The sequence below is a fragment of the Lampetra fluviatilis genome, chromosome 28, assembly GCF_964198595.1.
Source record: "Lampetra fluviatilis chromosome 28, kcLamFluv1.1, whole genome shotgun sequence".
NCBI lineage: Eukaryota > Metazoa > Chordata > Hyperoartia > Petromyzontiformes > Petromyzontidae > Lampetra > Lampetra fluviatilis.
This window is the reverse complement of record NC_136302.1, coordinates 2,062,877-2,085,729: the sequence shown is the minus strand read 5'-3', so window position 1 is coordinate 2,085,729 and position 22,853 is coordinate 2,062,877. Positions and strand designations below refer to the sequence as shown.

The following is a 22,853-nucleotide window of genomic DNA, read 5'->3' as shown; positions in this document are numbered from 1 at the left end:
TATCTGTCTCCGTGCAGAGCAGCTCTTGAAAGGCAAAATCTACCGGACATCTGTGAACTACTGGACATCTGTGAAAAAGAGCTCTCATTGGATTCCTCTGGTATTAATAACATATTCTGATTCTGAAACGAAACGCTGCCATCTTCTTACAGTATCTGTTATTTGTTTGTAGACCGCGGTTCAAAAAAGTTAACTTCACCTCCACGCCCCCACAGTGGCCGGGGCGTGCGGGAGAGGCAGGGGAGACAGAGTGAGACCCGGGCTCGTAAGCTGGGCCGCCACTCCACTGGGCCACTGGGCCTCTGAGCCTCCCGTGTCCTGCATCGGCCCGGAAATTAAAAAGGCCTGATGCGAAGAGGACGATTGTTACCTTTAGATTATAATACTGAATTAAACAAAAAAGTTTGAGGGACCGTGCCAACGGTATCCACTTCCTGCCCACTGGAAATCATCGTCACGTGAATATGCTTGGAAAAATTATCCAGAATGCAACACCTTCGCTGATCTCGTCCAGGAACATAATACTTCACGCAAACTCCGGTCATCCTCGCAGCAGCAGCAGCAGCGGCGGCGGCTTCTGGATAACCGCCGAACAAAGATGGTCACCGCATAGCATGGCGCTTTCAGAAGCGCTTCTGCGGCCGTCTGGAACACTCTTCCTTTCGATATTAGGAAGCCACTGGAGCTACGCACTTTTAAATCATCTACATTGACGAAGTAATTTCTACGGAACTGTTTTTCGTGTTTAGTTTTTTGTCCTTCCCCCGCACCTCCGATTGGCACGGTTGGCTATGTACGGTGCCAAAGAAGTTCAACATACTTACGCACATATATAAAGGAATGTGGAATTTCCCTCACTGGCTCTACAGGGCTGTGGACATGACATGAGCGCCAGTGCCTTAATGCTCATTTGTGGAGGAAATCTCCTCTGGCTTTTGGATGCGTGGAACTCATCAGGTCATAGAACCTCAACTCACAACGGCTGCATGCCGGTTCTTATTTGGATTGGGAGGCATCTCAAGCCATCGTCCGTGCAAGGGCCGTGTACATTGAGTACCCCTTTGTTTGCAAAGTTATGACAATTTTCCAAATGTCACTACATGCCTCTGCAATTGTAATGTGGAATTTCCACCACTCATTTAACACAGGGATGCTCTGTGACTTGACCGGCACGTATCTCTGTAAAGAGCCAATCTATCGTACGTGCATTTAAAGAACCCAACACCATTGTGTTACGTGTCAACGGGGTCCCAGAGGAATCCCCTGCAAGTTGAGGTGACCGGATCACAACGACTTAGAATGACGAATCCCTGTTCATGCATTGACGAGTTGTGCTTCATCATTATTGCTCTGGCTATAATTCAATGTCCAGTGCGGTGGATGTGGTGGTGGTGGTGATGGTGGTCCAGCAAAAACAACCCCTACCTCCTCGTGGTGCCAGACGGCAACGCTGTGGTGGGCAGTGCCGTGGGGGGAGGGCCAATTTAGATTGGCCTTTCCCTTCATGGAGTTTGTAACCACCACAGTGGCCAAATGGGGGCTCTGGATGGGTGGGAGGAGCTGGTAACCCCTCCACCTTCAATTAACTACCACTAAACTACGATGCAAAAATGTATTAAGCTTGTGCTGGAGGCCCCGGGAGGACAGGCGTCTATGACGTCTCCTGGCCAAACCCCATTTGTCGGAACCAGAAGACTGAATCCTTAGCCTGGGGGCTCCTCCAGAAACAACAAAAAGCCACTTCGGATGGCCACGTGGAATGTCAGAATGCTCACTGCGGAGGAGAGGCTGCCACTCCTCTGTCGGGAGCTGGATGGGTACTGCCTGGATCTCTGTGGTATTCAGGAGGTCTGGTGGACCGGCTCTGGCTCCTGCCACCATGAGGGGTGGACAGTCTTCTACTCGGGGCAGGAGACTGCCAAACAACAGGGAGTGGCTCTTCTTCTGAACAAAATAATGAAGGGGGAGTGGGAGTGTGGCGGTGAGGTGTGGGAAGCTGTAAGCCCCAGGCTACTTTGGGCTCACCTTCCCATCAACCAGAGGCGAGGAGTGGTGGTCGTGGTTACTTATGCCCCCACCGAAGACGAACATCCGTGGAGGGATGCAGACAAGACCGATGAGTCAGATGCCTTATATGACCTCCTGTCACAGGTGCTGGCTAAAGTGGCCCCTCGGGATAGAGTCATCTTGTTGTGCGACTTCAATGCCCGAGTTGGTCATGATGTTAGCACCTGGTCTGGAGTGATTGAAAGACATGGGCCAGATCAGCTCAATAACAACGGTAGGAGGCTGCAAGATGTTTGTGCAGCCCATGGGCTTGTAATTACCAACACGCTGTTCCGGCATCGGCGCATCCAAACAACATCATGGATGCATGCCGGGTCCAAGCAAGAACATCTGCTGGACTACATAGTGATGGAACAGCGGATGCGGGCCCATGTCCTTGACACCAGGACCTGGGTCATGTAGCCCGCATGCCCAGCCACCGCATGCCTAAACAGCTTTTGTTCGGCCGGATCGAAGGGCCTAAACGGGCGCGGCACGGGCTAGAGACGAGATGGAGTGATGTGGTACAGAAGGATGTGGAGCTGAGTGGACTTGCGGATGACTGGTACCAGCGGTGTCAAGATTGACCTCTGTAGAGGAAGCTCGTGAAGGACGCTACTGGGTAGTTTGCGGCAATTGCCCTCCAACAACAATGGAGGGGTGAGGAGCGACGCTCACAACAACTAGCGGAGCGCCGGGTGGCTAAAGCACAGCAAGTTGGCAGAGTAGAGGGCACAGGTGGTGCATCAGTCAGTCATCTCGGTCAGTCGACCCGTGGCACCTGGGTCTGCCCCGTGACCTCCTGCCAGTGGGCGTTCGACACTTCACGTGGCCTCAAGGTGCACACAGCCTGGCACAAGCGTCGTGGTGACGTCACCAACCACTTAGTGGCGAATGGCGGTTGTTGTTGGTGGTGGGGCGGGAATGAGACGAAACCGCCGAGGAATCGTAGCAATCATCGGACGGCACGTGAGGAGCGATCGATGGAATCGACAATGGATGGGGGGAGCAGGATGGGGGGGGGGCGTTCACGATGGAGCGCCAGGCACCACGGAGACGGCCGCTCCATCAGCAGCAGCAGTAGCTGCAGCATCACGCAGCAGTAGCATGCAGCTGCAGTAGCAACAAGCAACAGCAGCATAAGCAGTGGCACGCAGCAGCAACACGCAGCAGCAGCAACCAGCAGCAGTAGCAACAAGCAACAGCAGCAGGAGCAGCAAGCAGCAGCAGCAGTAGTCGCATGCAGCAAGCAGTAGCAACAAGCAGCAGTAGCAGCAGCAGCAGCAAGCAGCAGCAGTAGCAGCAAGCAGCAGCAACAGCAAGCACAAACAGCAGCAGCAATAAGCAGCAGCAGTAGCAGCAAGCAGCAGCAAGCACAAACAGCAGCAGCGGGAGTAGCAGCGGCGGTAGCGACGGCTTCCCACAAAAGTGGCGGTGATCTATTCACCGCGGAGGGATGAATGAATGAGTCACTCGCACTGCTCCCCGCTGATGCCCACGGACTTTACTACCCCCTCCCCCCCCAGGGCTCCCGTGCGGAGCGCCGCCCAGACGGGTGACCTTTGCCGCCATCGTCGGAGGTCACGGGGAGGAGCGACGGCGTTCGAATTGCACCCCCAAGTGTCTCCCGCGAGTCGAGGCAACGGGCGACGCCATCCTCCGTCGGCTGTCCTAAGCCGGTGATGGAAATTCCACATTCCTGTGAAGGGATCGCCACCGCACCTCTGTCCACACCCAGCGGTGTCGATGGTGACACAGCAGCTGTAATCGTCGATGAGCAGGCTGCTTGTGATGGGGTAAAGCGTGGCTACTAACCACCTCTTCAAAGACGACACGGTGGTTATGAGATGTTAACTACCTCGCCTGGTGTACAGGAGGTCGTAGGTTCGATTTCCGACCCCGAGGACACCTGTGTTTTTGAAATTTGCGTGTCTCTCATCCCGTGGTCGCGTGGATTTTTCTCCGGGTCCTCCGGTTCGTCCCTCCACATTTAGAATCAACATCACGCGTTTAGATTATTTAGCTGCTGTACATTTCCACGTGATAAGCCGCTTCGTCGAGTTATCATTTGTGGCCAGGTCGCTTCTGAAAAAGAGCTACATAGCTCAGTGGAGCCTTACCTGGTAGAATAAAAAAAACTGTTTAGTAGGTTATAGTTTAGTTCAGAGACATCTGTCCAGCGCGGAAGAGTAAACCAAATGCCACTCTCGATGAGGGAGCTCTCAGGAGCTTGCCCCGGCAGTGGCCAGAGTGGACAACTGCGGGGCTGCACCTCTACCGAGACCCAATGAAAGGGATTCCAGTTATCCCAAGAGCCGAGCACCGGTGAATTGCCAGGGAGTGCCACTCGTGGAAACCTGGGTTTATTACACATGTGCCACTTACTTACAGACGGGACACATGCTCAAGCCGTGCACCCGCGCACGCCTACATGGGCGAGCGAGCGCGTGTGTGCGTGTGTGTGTGCACGTGTGTGTGTGTGCACGTGTGTGTGTGCGTGTGTCTGTGTGTGTGCGTGTGTGCGTGCGTGTGTGCGTGTGTGCGTGTGTGTGTGCGTGTGTGTGCGTGTGTGTCTGTGTGTGCGTGTGTGTCTGTGTGTGTGCGTGTGTGTGTGCGTGTGTGCGTGTGTGCGTGCGTGTGTGCGTGTGTGTGTACGTGTGTGTGCGTGTGTGTGCGTGTATGCGCGTGGGGAGCGGTGGCGCAACGGTTAGCGCACCACGCTACGAACCCGGCGACCCGGGTTCGATTCCCGCTCACGGCCAACACCGGTGACGATTATCTTAACTGGTTCTGGGCCTCCCTTAGGTCAACTCAGCCTCAAACGAGTACCTGGTGAGGTGTGTAAACATCGCCACTGGGGAGACAAAGGCGGCCCGGCGTGGTGTTGGCCACCTACCCCCTCGTGTGCCGTGCCGGCCTTCATAGGTGCTCGCTAACAGCACTTGCCCCTACAGTCTGTTAAGGCTACACGGGGAGATCTTTGTCTTTGCGTGTGCGTGTGAGCTCACCCCCATGGCCATGGCCAGGTACTTGGTGGCCGAGTACGCGCAGCCGTCGCTCAGGGCGCAGTCGACGCAGCGGGACGACGCCCCTGGCGGCTGCACGCACGCGAGGGGGCGGCACGACACGGACTCAGAGCGGCCTTCACCCCCCCCCCCCACGTGCCCTCGCCCACACACAGGCACCGGCAATGCAGCGCGCCGCGCGGTTACACGAAACTCTGCATCGCTCTGCACGGTTCCACTCTGCTCTGCACTGTTCTGCACCGTTCCACACCAACCTGCAGCATTGCATTATGGGGTACGTTACTACAATCACAAAACTTATTTGCCAGCGCAACAGGGCAAGCACGGACGCTTTAGAAAGTTCCGTCTGCACGGTGTTTTTGCGCTCATGACCAATGCAGTCGTTAGTTTAATACACCTGGCTTTGCTTTGTGTTCATTCTGAATCGATGGTGCCATTTCACCTTCGTTTCCCGTCGTTTTCTGTCGTTCGGCACTGTGCACGACTGATGCCCTGCGTCACCCATCAGAGTTTGATGATTACAATCTCTAAAGTCACCCTGGCCGCCCGTGCGAGAGGACGAGAGATGAGAGAAGGGAAGAGAAGCAGAGGAAGAGCGTGGAAGAGAGGGCAGCAGGAGAAGCAGCGAGAACGACATCGCAGAGTCCAGAGGCCACGACTGCACCGGAGGAGCTGGGGAGCCGAGGGCACGGAGACGAATGGGGGAGGCCTGTGCCCAGCAGTGGACAGTCACAGACCGCCGACAACAACAGAATCAGAGACCCATAGACTCACATAGAGGCCCGTAGACTCACACAGAGACCAATAGACTCACACAGAGACCCATAGACTCACACAGAGACCCGCAGACTCACACAGAGACCCGTAGACTCACAGAGAGACCAATATACTCACACAGAGACCAATAGACTCTCACAGAGATCCGTAAACTCACACAGAGACCCATAGACTCACACAGAGACCCATAGACTCACACAGAGACTCATAGACTCACACAGAGACCCGTAGACTCACACAGAGACCCGTAGACTCACATAGAGACTCGTAGACTCTCACAGAGACTCATAGACTCACACAGATACCCATAGACTCACACAGAGACCCATAAACTCACACAGAGACCCATAGACTCTGCACAGAGACCCATAGACTCGCACAGAGACCCATAGACTCACACAGAGACCCATAGACTCACACAGAGACCCATAGACTCACACAGAGACCCATAGACTGACACCCGGCGAGGCCGGTACCTGGTGCTCCTTGGTGAAGTGGCAGAGGGCGCCGAACGACGACACCTTGAGGCACCTGGGGACACGGCACAAGCGGGTAGGGCGGAGAGAGCGTCAGCCGGGCCGCAGCCGCCACGGCACGGCACCGCCAGCGATGGGCCCTGGCCACTGATCCACTGCTGGATGACGTCGTCCCGGCTCCTCCGTCTGTGCATAGAACTCCGTGCGGCCTCGAGAAGACAAATGAACGACGAGCGGATATACGACAGGCGACGTTTCGATGCCGCGTCGTACTTCGTGGCGCATCACCCTCGCTGGAGAGCGCTTCACCTCGTGTTATTGTATAGACCGGCGCCTGTAAGAGGGGGGGGTTGGTCAGGGTCTGAGTTGCCGCACGGCCCACACGGCTGCTCTCTGTCCAGGTGGATCAAGTTTCTAGCGGTGTAAGCTGCGCCACTCAAGGTCGCAGCTGTACGAGACGTCGCACCAGAATCAGAATTCTTTATTAATCTTGGAGAAATCCGAAGAGCTGTGAAGCTCCCTTCTCAGATGTCCAGTAGCAGCGGCACGGGGGGGGGGGGGGGGGGTCAGAAAGTTACAACGGCAAAACGAAATGCGGAAAAACACGACCAGAGTGTGAAGTGTAGGAAAGGTAATCAAATTGCAAATTTTTATTTTAACGCAAAATAGATCAAAGAAATGAGTTCAAATTGCCAAGCTTGGCCAAGGCAGCCAAAACGACAGCAAGGACAGTCCCTGAGCACACCAAGCCGAACCCCACCGCCGCACAGCCCCCCCCCCCCCCCCGTGAACACCGCGCACCGTCAGCAGGCTACCCCTGGGGGACATCCCCAAGGCAACCCCCCCACCCTGTTCTGGCCTCTTCCAAACCCTCGTCCTCCCAGAACCTTCTAGAACCTTCTAGAACCTTGTCTCGACCACTGCAATGGTAACCACAACCCCCGCCTGCTCCCCTCTGAATCCTCTGGTTGGATTGGCTAGAGGATTCATCGATCATGGACATATGTGTTGTGTTGTAAATGAGGCAGGTCTTCAGGTAAGGGCTTGCGCCGGTGTATTAACAAGGAAAGTGGTAAGTAAACACCAGGGGTAGGTGTCCTACACGCGGTCCTTCCCGTGGACCCGTGGCTCTCTCTACTGCTAGCCTGCTGGCTGTCTCTTCGCTTTCGTCACAGGGCCCCCCTTAAGTACCCCCAGGTTACATGACGTCATCGCACCTCACAGCGCGTATGACGTCACGTCCCCATACTACTCCTCTACGTATGTACCGTTACGCTGAACGTAGCCGACCGTGCTGATCGCAGGTGCGGTGATTACGACGACGACGACGACTGTAAGAGAAAGTTACCTTGGAGGTCAGCGGTCAACTGTGCAACGATTTGTGAGGGTGGGGGTGGTGGGGGAGCGATCAGCGGAATCATGGGGGTGAGGCCAGGCGAGGGCTCGCGAACCTCTTCCCCCCGAGCCAGTAGAGGACGAGGTCCAGGTCGTGGCAGGACTTGGCCAGGAGCGAGAAGGAGCTCTCGTCCTCCCTCCTCCAGTTGCCGCGCACAAACGAGTGAGCAAAGTGGAAGTGGCCGACCTGCGCGCGGGCACAGGCGGGCACAGGCGGGCGCAAAGTATGGGAAAGATAAACCAATCACTTGAAAATATCTGATTTCAATAAAAAAAATTTTTTTACCAGGTGAGGGGCCGTCCATAAATGACGTCACGCGATTTTTGACGATTTTTGACCCCCCCCCCCTCGTCACACGGCGTCACAAAAAGTCAGACCCCCCCCCCTCAAATATGACGTCACAAAGCTCTGCCCCCCCCCCCCAAACCATATTTCCATTTTAAAAATAAAACATGCTTCAAATCGCTTTAAACTATTGTCTCTGTAGTGCGTATTTAATGTGGCGCTGCACTCTGATGTTGTAGGAGAAACATTTATTAAAAAGTCTATTTAATTAAGTAGAACGTGTTGTCTATATTTATTTAAAGTTGCGCATTTTGATGTGATGTCACATTTCTCAAACCCCCCCCCCTCGTCACACATCGTCACAAATGTCTGACCCCCCCCCCCAGGTGCGTGACGTCATTTATGGACGGCCCCTAAGGCTCCTGGCGACAAGTGATAGCTCAACGAAGTGGCTTATCATCACGTGGACATTCATAGCAGCAGCCAGATACTCAAAGCAATCGAGACAATCTCAACGGATGTTTCTAAACGTGGAGGGAAAATCCGGAGAACCCGGCAGAAAAAAATCCACGCTACCACGGGGAGAGAAACAAGCAAACTCCAAATATACAGCAGGCGGCACGTGTAGCGGCACGTGTAGCGGAGCGACGTCTCTGTGGCTGGCGCCGCACTCACGGGCTCCAGGTGCTGAATGTGCACCACGTCGCCTATGACTCCTTTATCCAACAACTCCTGCACACGGTGACACGCGGTGACACACGGTGACACACAGAGGACACATGGTGACATGGACACACCAACACAGAGACACACAGTGACACACAGTGACACGGACACACGGTGACACACGGACACACCGACACATGGTGACACAGGGATACACAGTGACACACGGTGACACACCAACACATGGTGACACGGACACACGGTGACACACAGACACACCGACACACGGTGACACACGGACGACGCGCGTGCACTCAGTCAGTGTCCCGCACTTCCAATTAACACGTACAGTGTCGGCAGTGACACGTCCCTGTAACCAGACAGCCAAAGGCCAGGAGTCGTGACCCTGTACTCCTCTATTACTGCGTCGATTCACTCCCGCAGCCCCCTTGTCAATCCACTGCTGGATGAGGGCTGCCCCAAGCAGCCCCGCGGGTCGTAGGCGGTCATTTGACCATACTTCACCACTCCCGTCGGTGCTGGCAGGTGAAGGGAGTGGAGGCAAGGGGGGGGGTGACTGTCGACAGATGAATTGTGAACACGCCGATGGCTGGGCGCTGAACCTGGGGATCGTTAACGGAGATCCAGTCGAGCTGCGGTGACAAGCGCGGGGGGGGGGGTCAAAAGTTCAAAGCCAGGCCAGGGGGTGGGCTCGGCCGGTGACGCTTACGAGGCGTCATCCTGCACGCAGGAGGTGGTTTCTGGACGGCCAAAGGACCGATTGTGACCGTAGGATAGGCCCCTTCACGCCTCGCATGTCACGCGACACCACCGTACTTGTGGCGTGCCAAGAAGTGGTTGTCCCTGTGAAGAGACTGGCCCCCGCCATGGCAATGTAGAACTTCCACCGCTGGGTCAGCGCTGCCAGTGGTGACTTGACTTTGCGAGCTCAGTATGAATCCTGCGTAAGTCCACGCCGTTCGCCTGGCCTTCTCAAGCAATTAAAACAGCAATGTGCGCGTGTCTTTGCTTCTTTGATTTAGCGGCTGTAATGAGGCGCTTGCAACATTCCAGCGATTGGGCACCACGTTGAAAAGGCAAAAAGTAACCTACTAAAAGGCACGCTCCAGCCTCACTTTGTAGCGGGAATTGAATGGATATCGGAATAACGGGAGACCAGTCGAGTCATTCGATGACCCGAACCACGCTGACGATGCACAATTTTTTATTCTCAGAATATTTATTTACTAGCCTTTGACCCGTCCAAGGACGGGTGTGTTGCAGTAAATCTGAAGCTTGCAAGCGAAAAGCAGAGCACGACGTGATATTCATCGCATCGATTCGTGTGCAATTTGTAAGGGCGCAGTGACACAGACTATTTCATTTTAAGGTTATAATCCCTTGTTCATCATGACGTCCTTTTTACTTTGATGTCTCAATAGCGTTACGGAGATCACGTGACGTGAGGGTTCTGCCTTTGTAGTGAGGGTTGTGAGTTGACGTTGAGGAGGGGCGAGGAGGCGCCTCGCCCCTCATGTGGAGTGACGTCACCCGCTAATTATTATGAATGGGGAGGGGGTGTCCATTTGGAGGACGTCACCTGCTCATGATTATTAATGAGGGGGGAGGATGCTCCATGTGGAGTGATGTTACATGCTCATGAATATTAATGAGGGGGGCTGGTCGATGTGGAGTGACGTCACGAGCGTTAAGGACAGACTTTTCCTGGGTGATTAGAGTCGGTATGCTGGAGGAATCCGATGAGCTATCAAGCTCTTTTTCGCAGATGTCCAGTGTGCAGAGCCCCGCTCGTGTACCCACGCAAAGGACGACCCCAGGGTGCACTCCACCAGTTTCACGATGTCGCGTGCACCGTTGGAACTCAACTATGAACTAAAACACTATTTTTGCTTCACTAGGTAAGGCCCCACTGAACTCTGTTCCAGAAGCGACCTGGCCACCACAAGTGATCGTGGCTTATCACGTGGACATTTATAGCAGCCACATACTGAAAAAGCACGTTGATTCTCAATGTGAAGGGAAAAAAACAGAGAACCTGGTGCAAAATCCACGCGACCACGGGGAGAACACGCAAACCTAATATATACAGCAGGCGTCAGGGTCGGGATTGAACCCACGACCTCCTGTATACCAGGCGAGGGAGATAACATCTCGCTACCGTGGCAGAAGACAAAGGTGCAGGGCTTGGGAATGGGTCCCCCTGAGCCCAAAACCACCGCTACCGTTGGTGCCGACACCGCCGAGGGTGTCCTGGACTTTCTACACCTCGGTGGCAAGCTTCTGCAAGCCTGGCATCCTCCACGGGATCGACCTGGCCACATCCGTTATCCGCTCTTCACGCAGCATGCAGCCTCAACGTCGTCTCAGCACACCGACCAAGATAAGAGTCGACGAGACTTGTGTGATGCCAGTTGTGCCGTTGTGGTGCCGAGCCGTGGACTCCCCCGCAGTCAAGACTCAAACCGGTTGCGGGCCTTCCTCACGCGGTGTCGGCGCCAGCTCCTTGGCATCGGACGGTTCGACTTTGTTGGCGACATCGAAGTCTCGTCGAGGGACCGGTGTTCCGTCGTCCGGTTAAGTCGTATCCGTTGGTCTGGCCGCGTTGCGAGGACGCGGGGCGACTCTCCTGCTTCTGCCCACGTGGGCGGAGCGCGCCGATCTCCATCGTGGCGCCGTGTGGTCGGGCCTTCCCGAGGAGACTCGTGGCTTCGTCTAGATCTGTCGCGACGCCGGTCTAGCCTTTCGGGAAGCCTCCGACGACGCGGTGGAACGCAGTTGGCCCACTGGGCCTCCGTCGCCTACGGGTTTCCAACGATGACAATGATGATGATCGTACCATGGAATTCCAAAGTCAATAATGCAAAATGTCAGTTGCTTTGTAAGGTCACACAGTTAATGAGCTGAGAGCCTCTCCTGTCGATAAATGAAGACCCCCTCCCTGCCCCCCATCAATTGGATTATTGCCTCTCGTACGATCGATCGTGTTTTGCAGCCGGCACCGTGGCCGCTTCTCCTCATCCAGCAGTGAGGCAGCCGTCAAAGGCGCGTTCCGCTCTAATCCACGACTCTCAGGCCACGTCGAACCTCGATCACCAATTCACTCGGACGCCGCGTGGTCTCAGAAGCTCAGCAGGTGTCGAGCCTGGACGGCGCCTTGGACGGGTGACCGCCGTGCACAGACACGTTGCTTGCTGCTGGAGGCTGTGGCTCTATGCGGTGGGCAGCAGAGGTGTAGGAATGTTGTCCCGTACTTCTATGCTCCCCACAATGTCGCACGTGCCGATGTCGGCGATGTATGGCCATGAACAGGACACCGTCACGGCCACAGCGGCGTAGGAAGGCCCTCGTCCGGCAGGGGATGTTGAAATGGCCGTAGTTTGGCGTGGGGCCCGTCCGTCGCAGCACAGTGCGCACGCAGCAGGTCGTGACGGCACGCCAGACGTGACCCCAGGCATTGCGAGGCAAAGGATCCCGTGGTTCGTGCAGATTTGTCAAAAAACTCCCCCACAACAAGCCGCGCTGTGAGGTGGCCAGGAGAAATGGCAGCGCAGCGAGTGGGTTTGTGAACCCGTGCGTGTGGACACTGGCAAAGCCAGTCGGATCATTGGGGTTTATTAGTATAGCATATTATTACGTGCCAGGGACTCTATGAGATGATCGGACAATAGTCTGAGTCCATAATTGACAATAAGTAACGGCAAAGCAGTTATAGGTGACTCACAGAATTGTGCGCAGTTGTGTATACAGTACACGACTTCCCTGAAGGCATCATCACCTTCAGCGAGCGCGATGCCGATCACACGACGCGGTTCGAATTCGACCCTCGATCGATGGCTGCGCCATCGCCGCACATGCGTCGAATAAAAAGCAAGGGACAAGTCCTTCCTTACTAACATTGCTGGAGGGGTTGCCCCCCCCTACCTGAAAATCCTGGCTCCGCCATTGCGTGCGGACTTATGAGTACTTCTAGATTTGAAGCTTTCGTGACTGCAAGGAATCATATTCTTAGGTTTTTTCGGTAAAGTCACGTAGGTAAAACATCAAAATTAATGAAAATAAAATAAAACAAAAATCACGACGTTTCGGAGGCAACACAAGTCTCCGTCATCAGGTGGGCATCACTTGATGCAGCTAATTCGGCTGTGACGGTCCCACCTGATGACGGAGACTTGTGTTGCCTCCGAAACGTCGTGATTTTTGTTTTATTTTATTTTCATTAATTTTGATGTTTTACCTACGTGACTTTACCGAAAAAACTTATGAGTACTGTCCGCTCGCCTGCGTGGATTGTTTCTGGGTAACTCCGTTAACGCCCGAATGAAAGAGAAAAAAACCCACGTAAAAATTTGATGAACCACAATACCTTGCTGATCTGGTCAAGGGGCAATAACCATCACGCAAACTCCGGTCATCATTGCAGCAGCAGAAGCGGATTTTGGCTGTCTGTTGAAGACGGTGGTCACCGCATCACACACCGCTTTCAGACGCGCTTCTACGGCCGTCTGGAACGCTCTTCCGATATTAGGAAGCCACTGGAGCTGTGCAATTTAAAATGCAGATTGAAAACCCGTTCCTTGAGAACTGATCTTTTGTGTTGAATTTCTTGTCCTTCCCCCGCACCTCCGATGAGCACGGCACGTGCGTCACCACACGTGCGTCACCACACGTGCGTCACCACACGTGCGTCACCACACGTGCGTCACCACACGTGCATCCCCACACGTGCATCCCCACACGTGCGTCACCACACGTACCTTACCACACGTGCGTTACCACACGTGCGTCACCACACGTGCCTTACCACACGTGCGTCACCACACGTGCGTTACCACACGTGCGTCACCACACGTGCGTCACCACACGTGCCTTACCACACGTGCGTCACCACACGTGCGTTACCACACGTGCGTCACCACACGTGCGTTACCACACGTGCGTCACCACACGTGCGTTACCACACGTGCGTCACCACACGTGCCTTACCACACGTGCGTCACCACACGTGCGTCACCACACGTGCGTCACCACACGTGCGTTACCACACGTGCGTCACCACACGTGCCTTACCACACGTGCGTCACCACACGTGCGTTACCACACGTGCGTCACCACACGTGCGTTACCACACGTGCGTTACCACACGTGCGTTACCACACGTGCGTTACCACACGTGCGTCACCACACGTGCGTTACCACACGTGCGTTACCACACGTGCGTCACCACACGTGCGTTACCACACGTGCGTCACCACACGTGCGTTACCACACGTGCGTCACCACACGTGCATCACCACACGTGCATCACCACACGTGCGTACTCTCCCCGCGAGCGCAGTTCGCTGAGGAGCACCGAGTCCTACGGGCAGGCCTCCTCCTCCTCTTGCTGCTCGTGCCAGTGAGCGGTCACCGTGAAGGGGACGCGACGCGGCCAAGGGGCTGACGTTCAGGACGCGACGTTTACCAACCGATTGCCACCTGCGACGGACCCTCAGCGCCGGATGGCGACAAACGTACCGTGTGGGTTCATTCGATGCTGTGCACGAAACGAGGCACTGTGCAAGGCTGCCAAAAGGATCGTGGGATTCGCAAATCTGGTCACGCTTTGCGCAGTGCCCTGTCAAAGTCAGGTCAATGTCAACGCAGTGCGGCGGCATCTGAGCCCGGGGGTGCCACGCGTCTCTGTTTGCGGTGGCTGCGGAGCCGTGGTGGAAATTCCACATTTTGTGCGGCGTGGGCCAGTCTCTCCGTGGAGAGAAAGAAACAAAAGCCACTGCTCACTTCCAAAGACGTGCGATTCGTGCGATTCGTGAGTAGATTGTTCGGCTCTGAGTGGCAGTTTTTGACTGCTGGCAATTTGCTAAATTCTTGTTTGTCAGTGAAGGCAGTGGCCAATGCATCATCATTCATCAGCATCAGCCAGGATCAATCCACTGCTCGATGAATGCCTCCCCAAGCTGTCGGCTAATTTGTAACTATTGATTATAAATTATCTGAACGGCACCACCCCGCCCCACACACTCACGCGCATGTACACACAGCAACAACAGCCACCATTCGCCAATAAGTGGCGGTGTGGCATCACCACAGCGCTTGTGCCAGGCTAGGTGCACTTTGAGGCAGCGTGAAGTGCGGAAGGCCCGTTGAGGTCACAGGACAGACCCAGGAGTGATGAGGTGACTGACTGAGATGCAAGACAAAGACACAAACACATGCACAGCCTCAACAGGCTGTTGGGGCAAGTGATGTTAGCGAGCACCTATGGAAGCCGGCATGGTACACGAGGGGGTGGGGGTCCAGCACCACGTCCGGCCACCTTTGTCTCCCCAGTGGCGATGTTGACACACCTGCACCAGGTACTAATTTAAGGCTGAGTCGATCTAGGGGAGGCTAAGGAACCGATTGTGAAAAATTGTCGCTGGGTTTTGGCCGTGAACAGGATGTCAACTCGGGTCGCGGGGATTTGTAGCGCACTGCGCGAGCCGTGACGCCACCGCTACACACGCCACACGCGCACACAGACAGACACTCGCAGGCACGCAGGCGCACGCCGGCGGTGGCCACTGCTGCTGGCGGCGGCGGCGGCTCACCTTGACTTTCTGCACGGGAGGGTAGTAGCGCAGCACGTGGCACACGGAGAGCATGACGTCCGCGCGCCGGCACGCTGCCACGATCGCCTCGCAGTCACCCTCGCTCACCTGCCGCACGGGGACACACGCACGGCGCTCGCTCCACGCGGACAATGCTGCTGCTGCTGCTGCTGGTGATGTGGGGAGCGGTAGTGTAGCGGTGAGCGCTGCGCTACGAAACCGGCGACCCGAGTTCGATTTCCGCTCACGGCCAACACTGGTGGCGATTATCTGAACCGGTCCTGGGCCTCCCCGAGGTCGACTCAGCCTCAAATTAGTAGCTGGTGCGATGTGTAAACATCGCCGCTGGGGAGACAAATGCGGCCGGGCGTGATGCTGGCCACCCACCCCCTCGTGTGCCGTGCCGGCTTTCATAGGTGCTCGCTAACCAGCACTTGCCTCAACAGTCTGTTAAGGCTATAAGGGGGATCTTTGTCTTTGATGATGATGCCTGATCCTCACAGCAGCGGCTTTTGCTGAGTCATCGAACAAAGTCGGTCACCGCATCGTGCTCTTTCAGATGCACTTCTGCGGCCGTCTGGAACGCTCTCCCTATTAGGAACCCACTGGAGCTGTGCACTTTTAAATCATCTCGATATGAAACTCATTTATTTAGAACTGCTTTTTGTGTTTAGTTTGTTGTCCTTTCCCCGCACCTCCAATTCGCGCGGTTGGCTACGTACGGTGCGAAAGAAGTTCAACGTACATACACACAGAACCGCGTGGTCGTGTCCTTCCTCCCGCCAGATCCAGCAGCTGTTTCGAACTCGACATCCCGACCCCCCAAAGTTTGCTCTTTGGCGATCAAATCCCAGCAGCGCCTAGCACAGGGTGTCAACCAACCTCTGTGTAGCCTTAACAGACTGTTGGGGCATTCCTGTCTGTCACTGCAAGAGCCTTTAGCCGCGTGACAGAAGCAGCGGAACAGCGCGTGGTTGCGTGCGTGTGTGTGCGTGGTTGCGTGCGTGCATGTGTGCGTAGTCGCCCGTCAAATGTATTTTGCTTGTCGTGTGCGACCCTCGCCAGGGGGATCCGTGCCCCTGGCCTCCCCGCGTCCTCTCACCGCCATGGGCTTCTCCAGCAGCACGTGGTAGCCCTTGGCTGCGAAGGCGACGGCCGGGTCCTGATGGCGTGGAGGAGACAGAAGCTTCGAAAAACATTCCACATCTGAATAACCGCCGTCCGTTCACTGGCCCACGAAGTGGCACTCGCTTCATCGACCGCGGCGGTGCGGTGAGAGGTTCATCGTCTCCCCGACCCGAGATTCCGGTTCGGAACGCCTCCGTCGCCGAGTCGAGATTGCGACGCTCGGCCCGAGGCCGCTTCACGACGCGATTCGATACGACCCGACATGGGAGTTAGAAAGCATCTCGACGAGACCGCTGCACGAGAGCGGGGGGGGGAGGGGCACGATAGCAGAGTGGTAATGGCTGGTGGTCGTGGTGGTGGAGCGGGAGTGAGTGGTAGTGGTGGTGGTGGCGGTGGTGGTCGTGGTGGTGGAGCGGGAGTGAGTGGTAGTGGTCGTGGTGGAGCGGGAGTGAGTGGTAGTGGTAGTGGTCGTGCTGGTGGTCGTGGTGGTGGAGCGGGAGTGAGTGGTAGTGGTGGTGGTGGCGGTCGTGGTGGTGGAGTGGGAGTGAGTGGTAGTGGTTGTGGTGGAGCGGGAATGAGTGGTAGTGGTAGTGGTGGTGCTGGTGGTCGTGGTGGTGGAGCGGGAGTGAGTGGTAGTGGTGGCGGTGGTGCTGGTGGTCGTGGTGGTGGAGCGGGAGTGAGTGGTAGTGGTGGCGGTGGTGCTGGTGGTCGTGGTGGTGGAGCGGGAGTGAGTGGTAGTGGTGGCGGTGGTGCTGGTGGTGGTGCATCAGCCAGTCATCTCAGTCACTCAACCCATGGCACCCGGGTCTGTCCCGTGACCTCCTGCCAGCAGGCATTCGACCCTTCAAATGGCCTTAAAGTGCACTCAGCCTGGCACGAGTGCCGTGGTGACGTCGCCGTCACTCAGTGGCGAATGGCGGCTGCTGGTGTTGTTGGTGCTGGTGAAAAGGAGGCTGGTGAAGAGCGGCGGTGACGGACAGGGGGAGAGGAAGGACTCGCGCCGAGAGGGAGTCGGCGGTGACGGACCACAACGGGAAGGGCCCTGCAGAAGCTCGCGGCTGCACGGAAGAGGGAATATAAAAGTGCCGTTAAGTCCGCCACGACGCGACACGACCACTTAGCAAGGTTTGTCACTCGAACAAAACGTGTCAATTAGTTGTGGGTAGAGCACGCACCGGCGTGCTGGAGAGTAAACCCACAACGTTTACACGCCAGCAGACCGGGGTGCTGAACTAGTAACTAACTGGCATAATTGGCACGTTTTGTTGACGTGACAAAGCTTACTGATTGGCTGCGTCGGGTGGTGGCGGCGGGTTTAATGACACATTTATATTGACGCGATCGAACCCAAAAAAAACCCTCTATTATGGATAATATCGGGCGTGAAAGCCAAATACTACTACTCCGTGTTAAACGGGAGAGGAAGCGAGCGCCCACTGAGTGATCGCTGGCTGAGAATTCCCCAACTTCAGAAGCCGAGTTTTTGCTGGAGCTGAGGACAGAGGAAGGGGAGCAGAGCAAGACGGGGGGGGGGAGGTGGTGGGCGGGGGAGACGCGCGGCAGCGGCGAGCCCACGGTGGAAAGTGACCACGGGGCGGTTGATGGTCTCGTTGTTGATCGATGATTGAAGGGAACTGGGTGTTGGTGGTGAGTTTGGTTGACTTTGCGGGCGCAACGTTTGGTTGCCGGGTGCTTTGGAGCAGCCGGAAATTCCACGGCGGTGGACTTGGGCAGGGTAAAGACTGTACGTCACGTGCTCCGACATCAGGAAAACGCAACCGCAGTCGAGAAGCGCTCAAGGAAGCGTGGAGAGGTGCATGCTCGGAATGGCACCGCGAGCGACAGAAAAGCACGTGGATTCAAACTCGACTGAACTATTTTAATTTGACCAGGTGAGGCCCACTGACCTACAGAGATAGTTTTCTAGAAGCGACCTGGCTATCACAAATGATAGCCCAACGAAGTATGGAAATGTATGGCAGCCAAACGCACTAAACGCGTGATGTTGATTCTAAATGTGGAGGGAAAAACCCGAAGGACCCAGAGCAAAATCCACGTGACCACGGGGAGAGAGAGAGACACACAAACTCCAAATATACAGCAGCAGGCGTCAGGTTCGGGATCTAACTCACAACCGCCTGTATAGCAGGCGAGGTAGTTAACATCTCGCCACCTTAGATCAGAGCACACACGGCAGCTGGGGACATTGACGGTTAACAGTGGCCTTGGGCAGGACATGCCACGAGACTGGACCACGGTCAGTGGTGGAGACTGATGGGAGAGTGTGCCAGCATGGAGAGATGTTAACTACCTCACCTCACATACAGGAGGTCGTGGGTTTAATCCCGACCCTGACTGTCGCTGACACCTGTATATGTGGAGTTTGCATGCCTCGCTTTCTCCCCGTAGTCACGTGGACTTTCTCCAGGTCTTCCGGGTTTCCCCTCCACATTTAGAGTCAACACCACGTGTTTAGAGTATTTGGCTGCTTTACAGTTCCACGTGATAAGCCACTTCGTTGAGCTCTCGTTTGTGGCCAGGTCGTTTCTGAAAAAGAGCTGTATAGCACAGTGGGGCCTTGCACGGTAAAAGTAAACGTAGTTTATAGTTTGGTTTTTATGGTGGCAGCCACAGTAAGGAATGCGCCATAAGGTGGAACGTCCACCACAGAGATGGAGCGATAAAATCAGCGAACACAGGAGCTGGACGGATCGTTGCACCCGAAGGACGGTGAACGATGGCAACGGCTTGGGGGGGGGAGGGTGGAAGGGGGTGGGGGGAGAGGGGGTGTTGGGGGATGGTGGAATGGGGTGGGGGGAGAGGTGGGTGTTGGGGGAGGGTGGAAGGGGGTGGGGGGAGAGGTGGGTGTTGGGGGAGGGTGGAAGGGGGTGGGGGGAGAGGGGGTGTTGGGGGAGGGTGGAAGGGGGTGGGGGGAGAGGTGGGTGTTGGGGGAGGGTGGAAGGGGGTGGGGGGAGAGGTGGGTGTTGGGGGAGGGTGGAGGTCTTCATGCAGCAGCGGAGAGACCATGGCCGATCACGACGTTCGATCGACAACGGAGTGTTGCCGCACAGTCGAGGCGAGCTGTGACGACGGCACGGAGCTTCAGCGGCAACAACGGCAGCGTCTTGGAGGAGGAGGCGGAGCAGGTGGTGCACGGGCGAAGCTGGCGCTGCGCGAGAGGGACAGCCAAGGGGAAAGAAGCGAACCCTGCCGGAGCTGTCGGCAGAGGGCAGCGCCCCCCCCCCCCCTCACCTTGTGCAGGCGATCCGGCGTGCAGATGAAAACGGCGTCGGCAAATCTCTCCAGCTCCGCCGCCTCCCTCCAGTCTGCAGCGCCCACACCGACCGCGGCGCGTCAACGTCAGGCGGTCGTCACGGCAAAGAGCTTCATAGCTCACCGGGTTCCTCCCGTGTGAAATACAGATTCCGATTCCTTCCCTCTGCTAGATCCCACGGCTGGTGCGAAGTCGACCCCCGAACCTCCGAGGTCGAGCTCGTACCGTAACCGCACCGTCCCGCCGTTAGGGGCTCCTCCTGCTGCTGCCTGGTCAGCGACCTCTGGGGGTGACCCCGGTACCCTGACCTCCGCCATCCTGGACACGAGTCCCACCCACTGCGACCTCCCGCTGCTGCTGCTTATGGTTATACGCTGCCAATGACCAATCAAAACGAGACGATGATTGTTGTCGTTATCACGGTTGCTTCTGCTGCAATGATGATGATGCGGAAAAGGTGATGTTTCCAGGACTATGAAATATTATGGGACATTTAACCCTTTCCCATTCTTATGACGTACACGTGCGTGCACATGTACGTCATCAGAACAAAAAATAAAATAACTTTATCTGTATCGAGGTTCCCGCAAGGCCACGCGGGAGCGCGTGCGGCACAGTTTGGCGCCAGCTATCGCAGAGTGTGGCGGTCGTGTCGCTCCGGTTCTCTGCGGTGAGTCACGGTGTCCTTAAAAACAGCGGCACTGCTTACGCCTCTCTCAATAAAATGAACGCCGAGCCGCTTGCGCCGTTCCGAGATTCGGCGGTGAACGGGGCACCCACCACCCTGCAACTTATGGGAATAGGTTAATAATTATCTGTGGCACAATATCTGAGTTCGAACTCCGGTCATCCTCATGGCGGCTTTTGGCTAACCATCGAAAAAAACAGACGGTCACTGCATCGCGCGCTCTCAGGTGCTCTACTGCAGCCGTCTGGAACGCTCTTCCTTCCGATGTTAGGAAGCCACTGGAAGCTATGCACTTTGAAACCATCTAGATTGAAAACTCATTTCTTTAAAACTGCTCTATGTTTAGTTTGTTGTCCTTCCCCCGCACCTCCGATTGGCACGGTTGGCTACGTACGGTGCGAAATAAGTACAACATGCGTACATACTGTACTTCAAAGACTCGTTACGCACGGCATCACCGCTGCGTCACCACGTGTCTCTAGAACGGGGACGCAAGAGTCCTGGCTCGAACACGCGCTCAATGTCGCGTGTCGTGAAACCGACGGGATTCGAAAATGTGTTGACAGCTCCGACGTAAATCCATTAATGGCCGTGTCGGTCGTGGGCGTTGTTCGACCATACTTCACCCCGCTGGTCAGTGCGTTTCGACAAAGAAGAGAGCGCGAGGACCGCTTCAGGCATCATTCGCTCCCGACGACGTGAGCCGTGGCTGGGAATTGAACTCTGGCGGCCGCGTTTTATGGCAGCCGTCCATTGTTTTTGTTCATCTCCTCTCGCTCTTGTGGGAAAACGAGAGGGTGACCTCTCCCGCGAAACGAATCCCGCCGGAGACGCGGAAACATCTGGCTCGGCCGCTCGCCCGCGGTGAACGCGTTCGCGAGGAGGCGAGCAACGTGAGCGCTCGTGTCGAACGCGGTGAACGCGTTCACAAGCGAGTGACGCGAGCGCGACGTGAGCACTCGTGTCCAACGCATCCACGAGGCAGCGAATAACAGCGAGATAGAGGAGGCGTTGGTTTTCATTTGTTATCATCAGCGGAGGCAAATCTCTCCGACTTGGAAGCGGAGCGAGACGAGAGGGGGCGGCCTCCTGAGGATGACGACGACCTTATGACGGCACCAACGCTGGGATTGTGGGTAAATTAATTCTCATGGATTTAGAGCAAACGGGGGGACGGTGGGGAGGGGGACACTGAGATTGATGCTGAACCGTGCCGATCCCCACGTGCCATCTCCAATCACTCAAAGTGCCTCTCAGGGAGTGGTGGGTGGGGGGGACAATGGTTTGTGTATTAATCCGGTAAAGCGTTCTCCAGCGGGCTTCACCTCGCAGAGCGCTTCTCTCTCCGCTAACGAACCACCGCCACCACCGCCACCACCACCACCACCGCCACCACCACCGCCACCACCGCTGCCGCCGCCCCCATTACCGTGCCGAAGAAGTGGCCCCTTTTGCAGGAGACGCGCCGCTGTTGTTGATGTTGTTGATGTTGTTGATGGTTAATTACCGGTTCACGAAGCCGTCTTCGCCAGGCAAAAGTTTTCAGTAAATATAATAATTAACCTGTGATTTTTTTTGTTACAAATTTTTTTTAATCTACGATCAGACACCAACAGCTTACTCAATTAAAAAATTCCGTTCTTTTTTATATTAGAAAGAACAAAAAATAATGAACGTAATACTCTATGAGAGGAAGCTCTGCTATCTTTGACCGTTTTCTTGTTATATTCCGATTTGAACATCATAAAATGCGGATTTTTTTCGTTCAAAACCGCTTTAATGGGTTTCACTTTCCTTTTCTTTGCTGCTGAATGCGCTGGAAAACGAAAAAAAACCGCAATCTTATCTTTTGAACGGTACCTGAATGACACCACGCACAAACATGTTTACCGGGCACTTAACATCGAGATTTGGGAGCCTTACAATGAAATATCTCAGATTTTAAGTTCTGTCCTATTGTTTGTCTCCTAAAAGCTACCTGTGTACCAAATGTCAGCCTTCTACCTTGTCGGCAAGTACATACACACACATTAAGGTCTTTATTTATAGAGAAGATAGATTCCTACAACTCACCATCGCCGCAGCTCCCGCAGCCAGCGCCTGCTCCCACCCCCACGCATATTACAGGATAAAGTCGCAGCACCTTACACACCCCCCCCGCACCTCCAATTAGCACGGTTGGCTACGTACGGTGCGAAAGAAGTTCAACGTACGTGCACACAGCACCCTGTACTCAAACCCGTCAACCCCTTGTCAGTGCCCTACCTTATTACAGACCATTTCAGACCTTATTGGTCACCCCGTGCCCCCCTTATAAATATCAACTTTCATCACAAGGAAGAAACACAAACAAATAGGCAAAACTAAATGTGTCGCCCGTATTGAAACGGCTGTACGCCGTATAGACCCGGAAACTCAATTCCCCTGCACAAGAATACGGAGTAGACCGTGTGGGTTGACCGCCGTGTGCACTGCACGGGACA

The 22,853-nt window shown here is 55.4% G+C and overlaps 1 protein-coding gene across 1 annotated transcript in view; it reads right to left on the bottom strand.

Annotated features, from left to right (window-relative positions):
* LOC144942697 (putative oxidoreductase YteT) overlaps positions 1–22,853 on the bottom strand; it is a 244,460-nt gene that overhangs the window by 156,140 nt on the left and 65,467 nt on the right. Inside the window, exons 4-10 of the mRNA XM_078869534.1 lie at positions 19,661–19,734; positions 16,383–16,442; positions 15,281–15,388; positions 8,682–8,738; positions 7,777–7,907; positions 6,326–6,380; positions 5,055–5,144 (exon numbers count right to left, since the gene is read on the bottom strand). Coding sequence (XP_078725660.1) covers positions 5,055–5,144; positions 6,326–6,380; positions 7,777–7,907; positions 8,682–8,738; positions 15,281–15,388; positions 16,383–16,442; positions 19,661–19,734 — 575 coding nt within the window. The remainder of the gene's footprint in view (positions 1–5,054; positions 5,145–6,325; positions 6,381–7,776; positions 7,908–8,681; positions 8,739–15,280; positions 15,389–16,382; positions 16,443–19,660; positions 19,735–22,853) is intronic.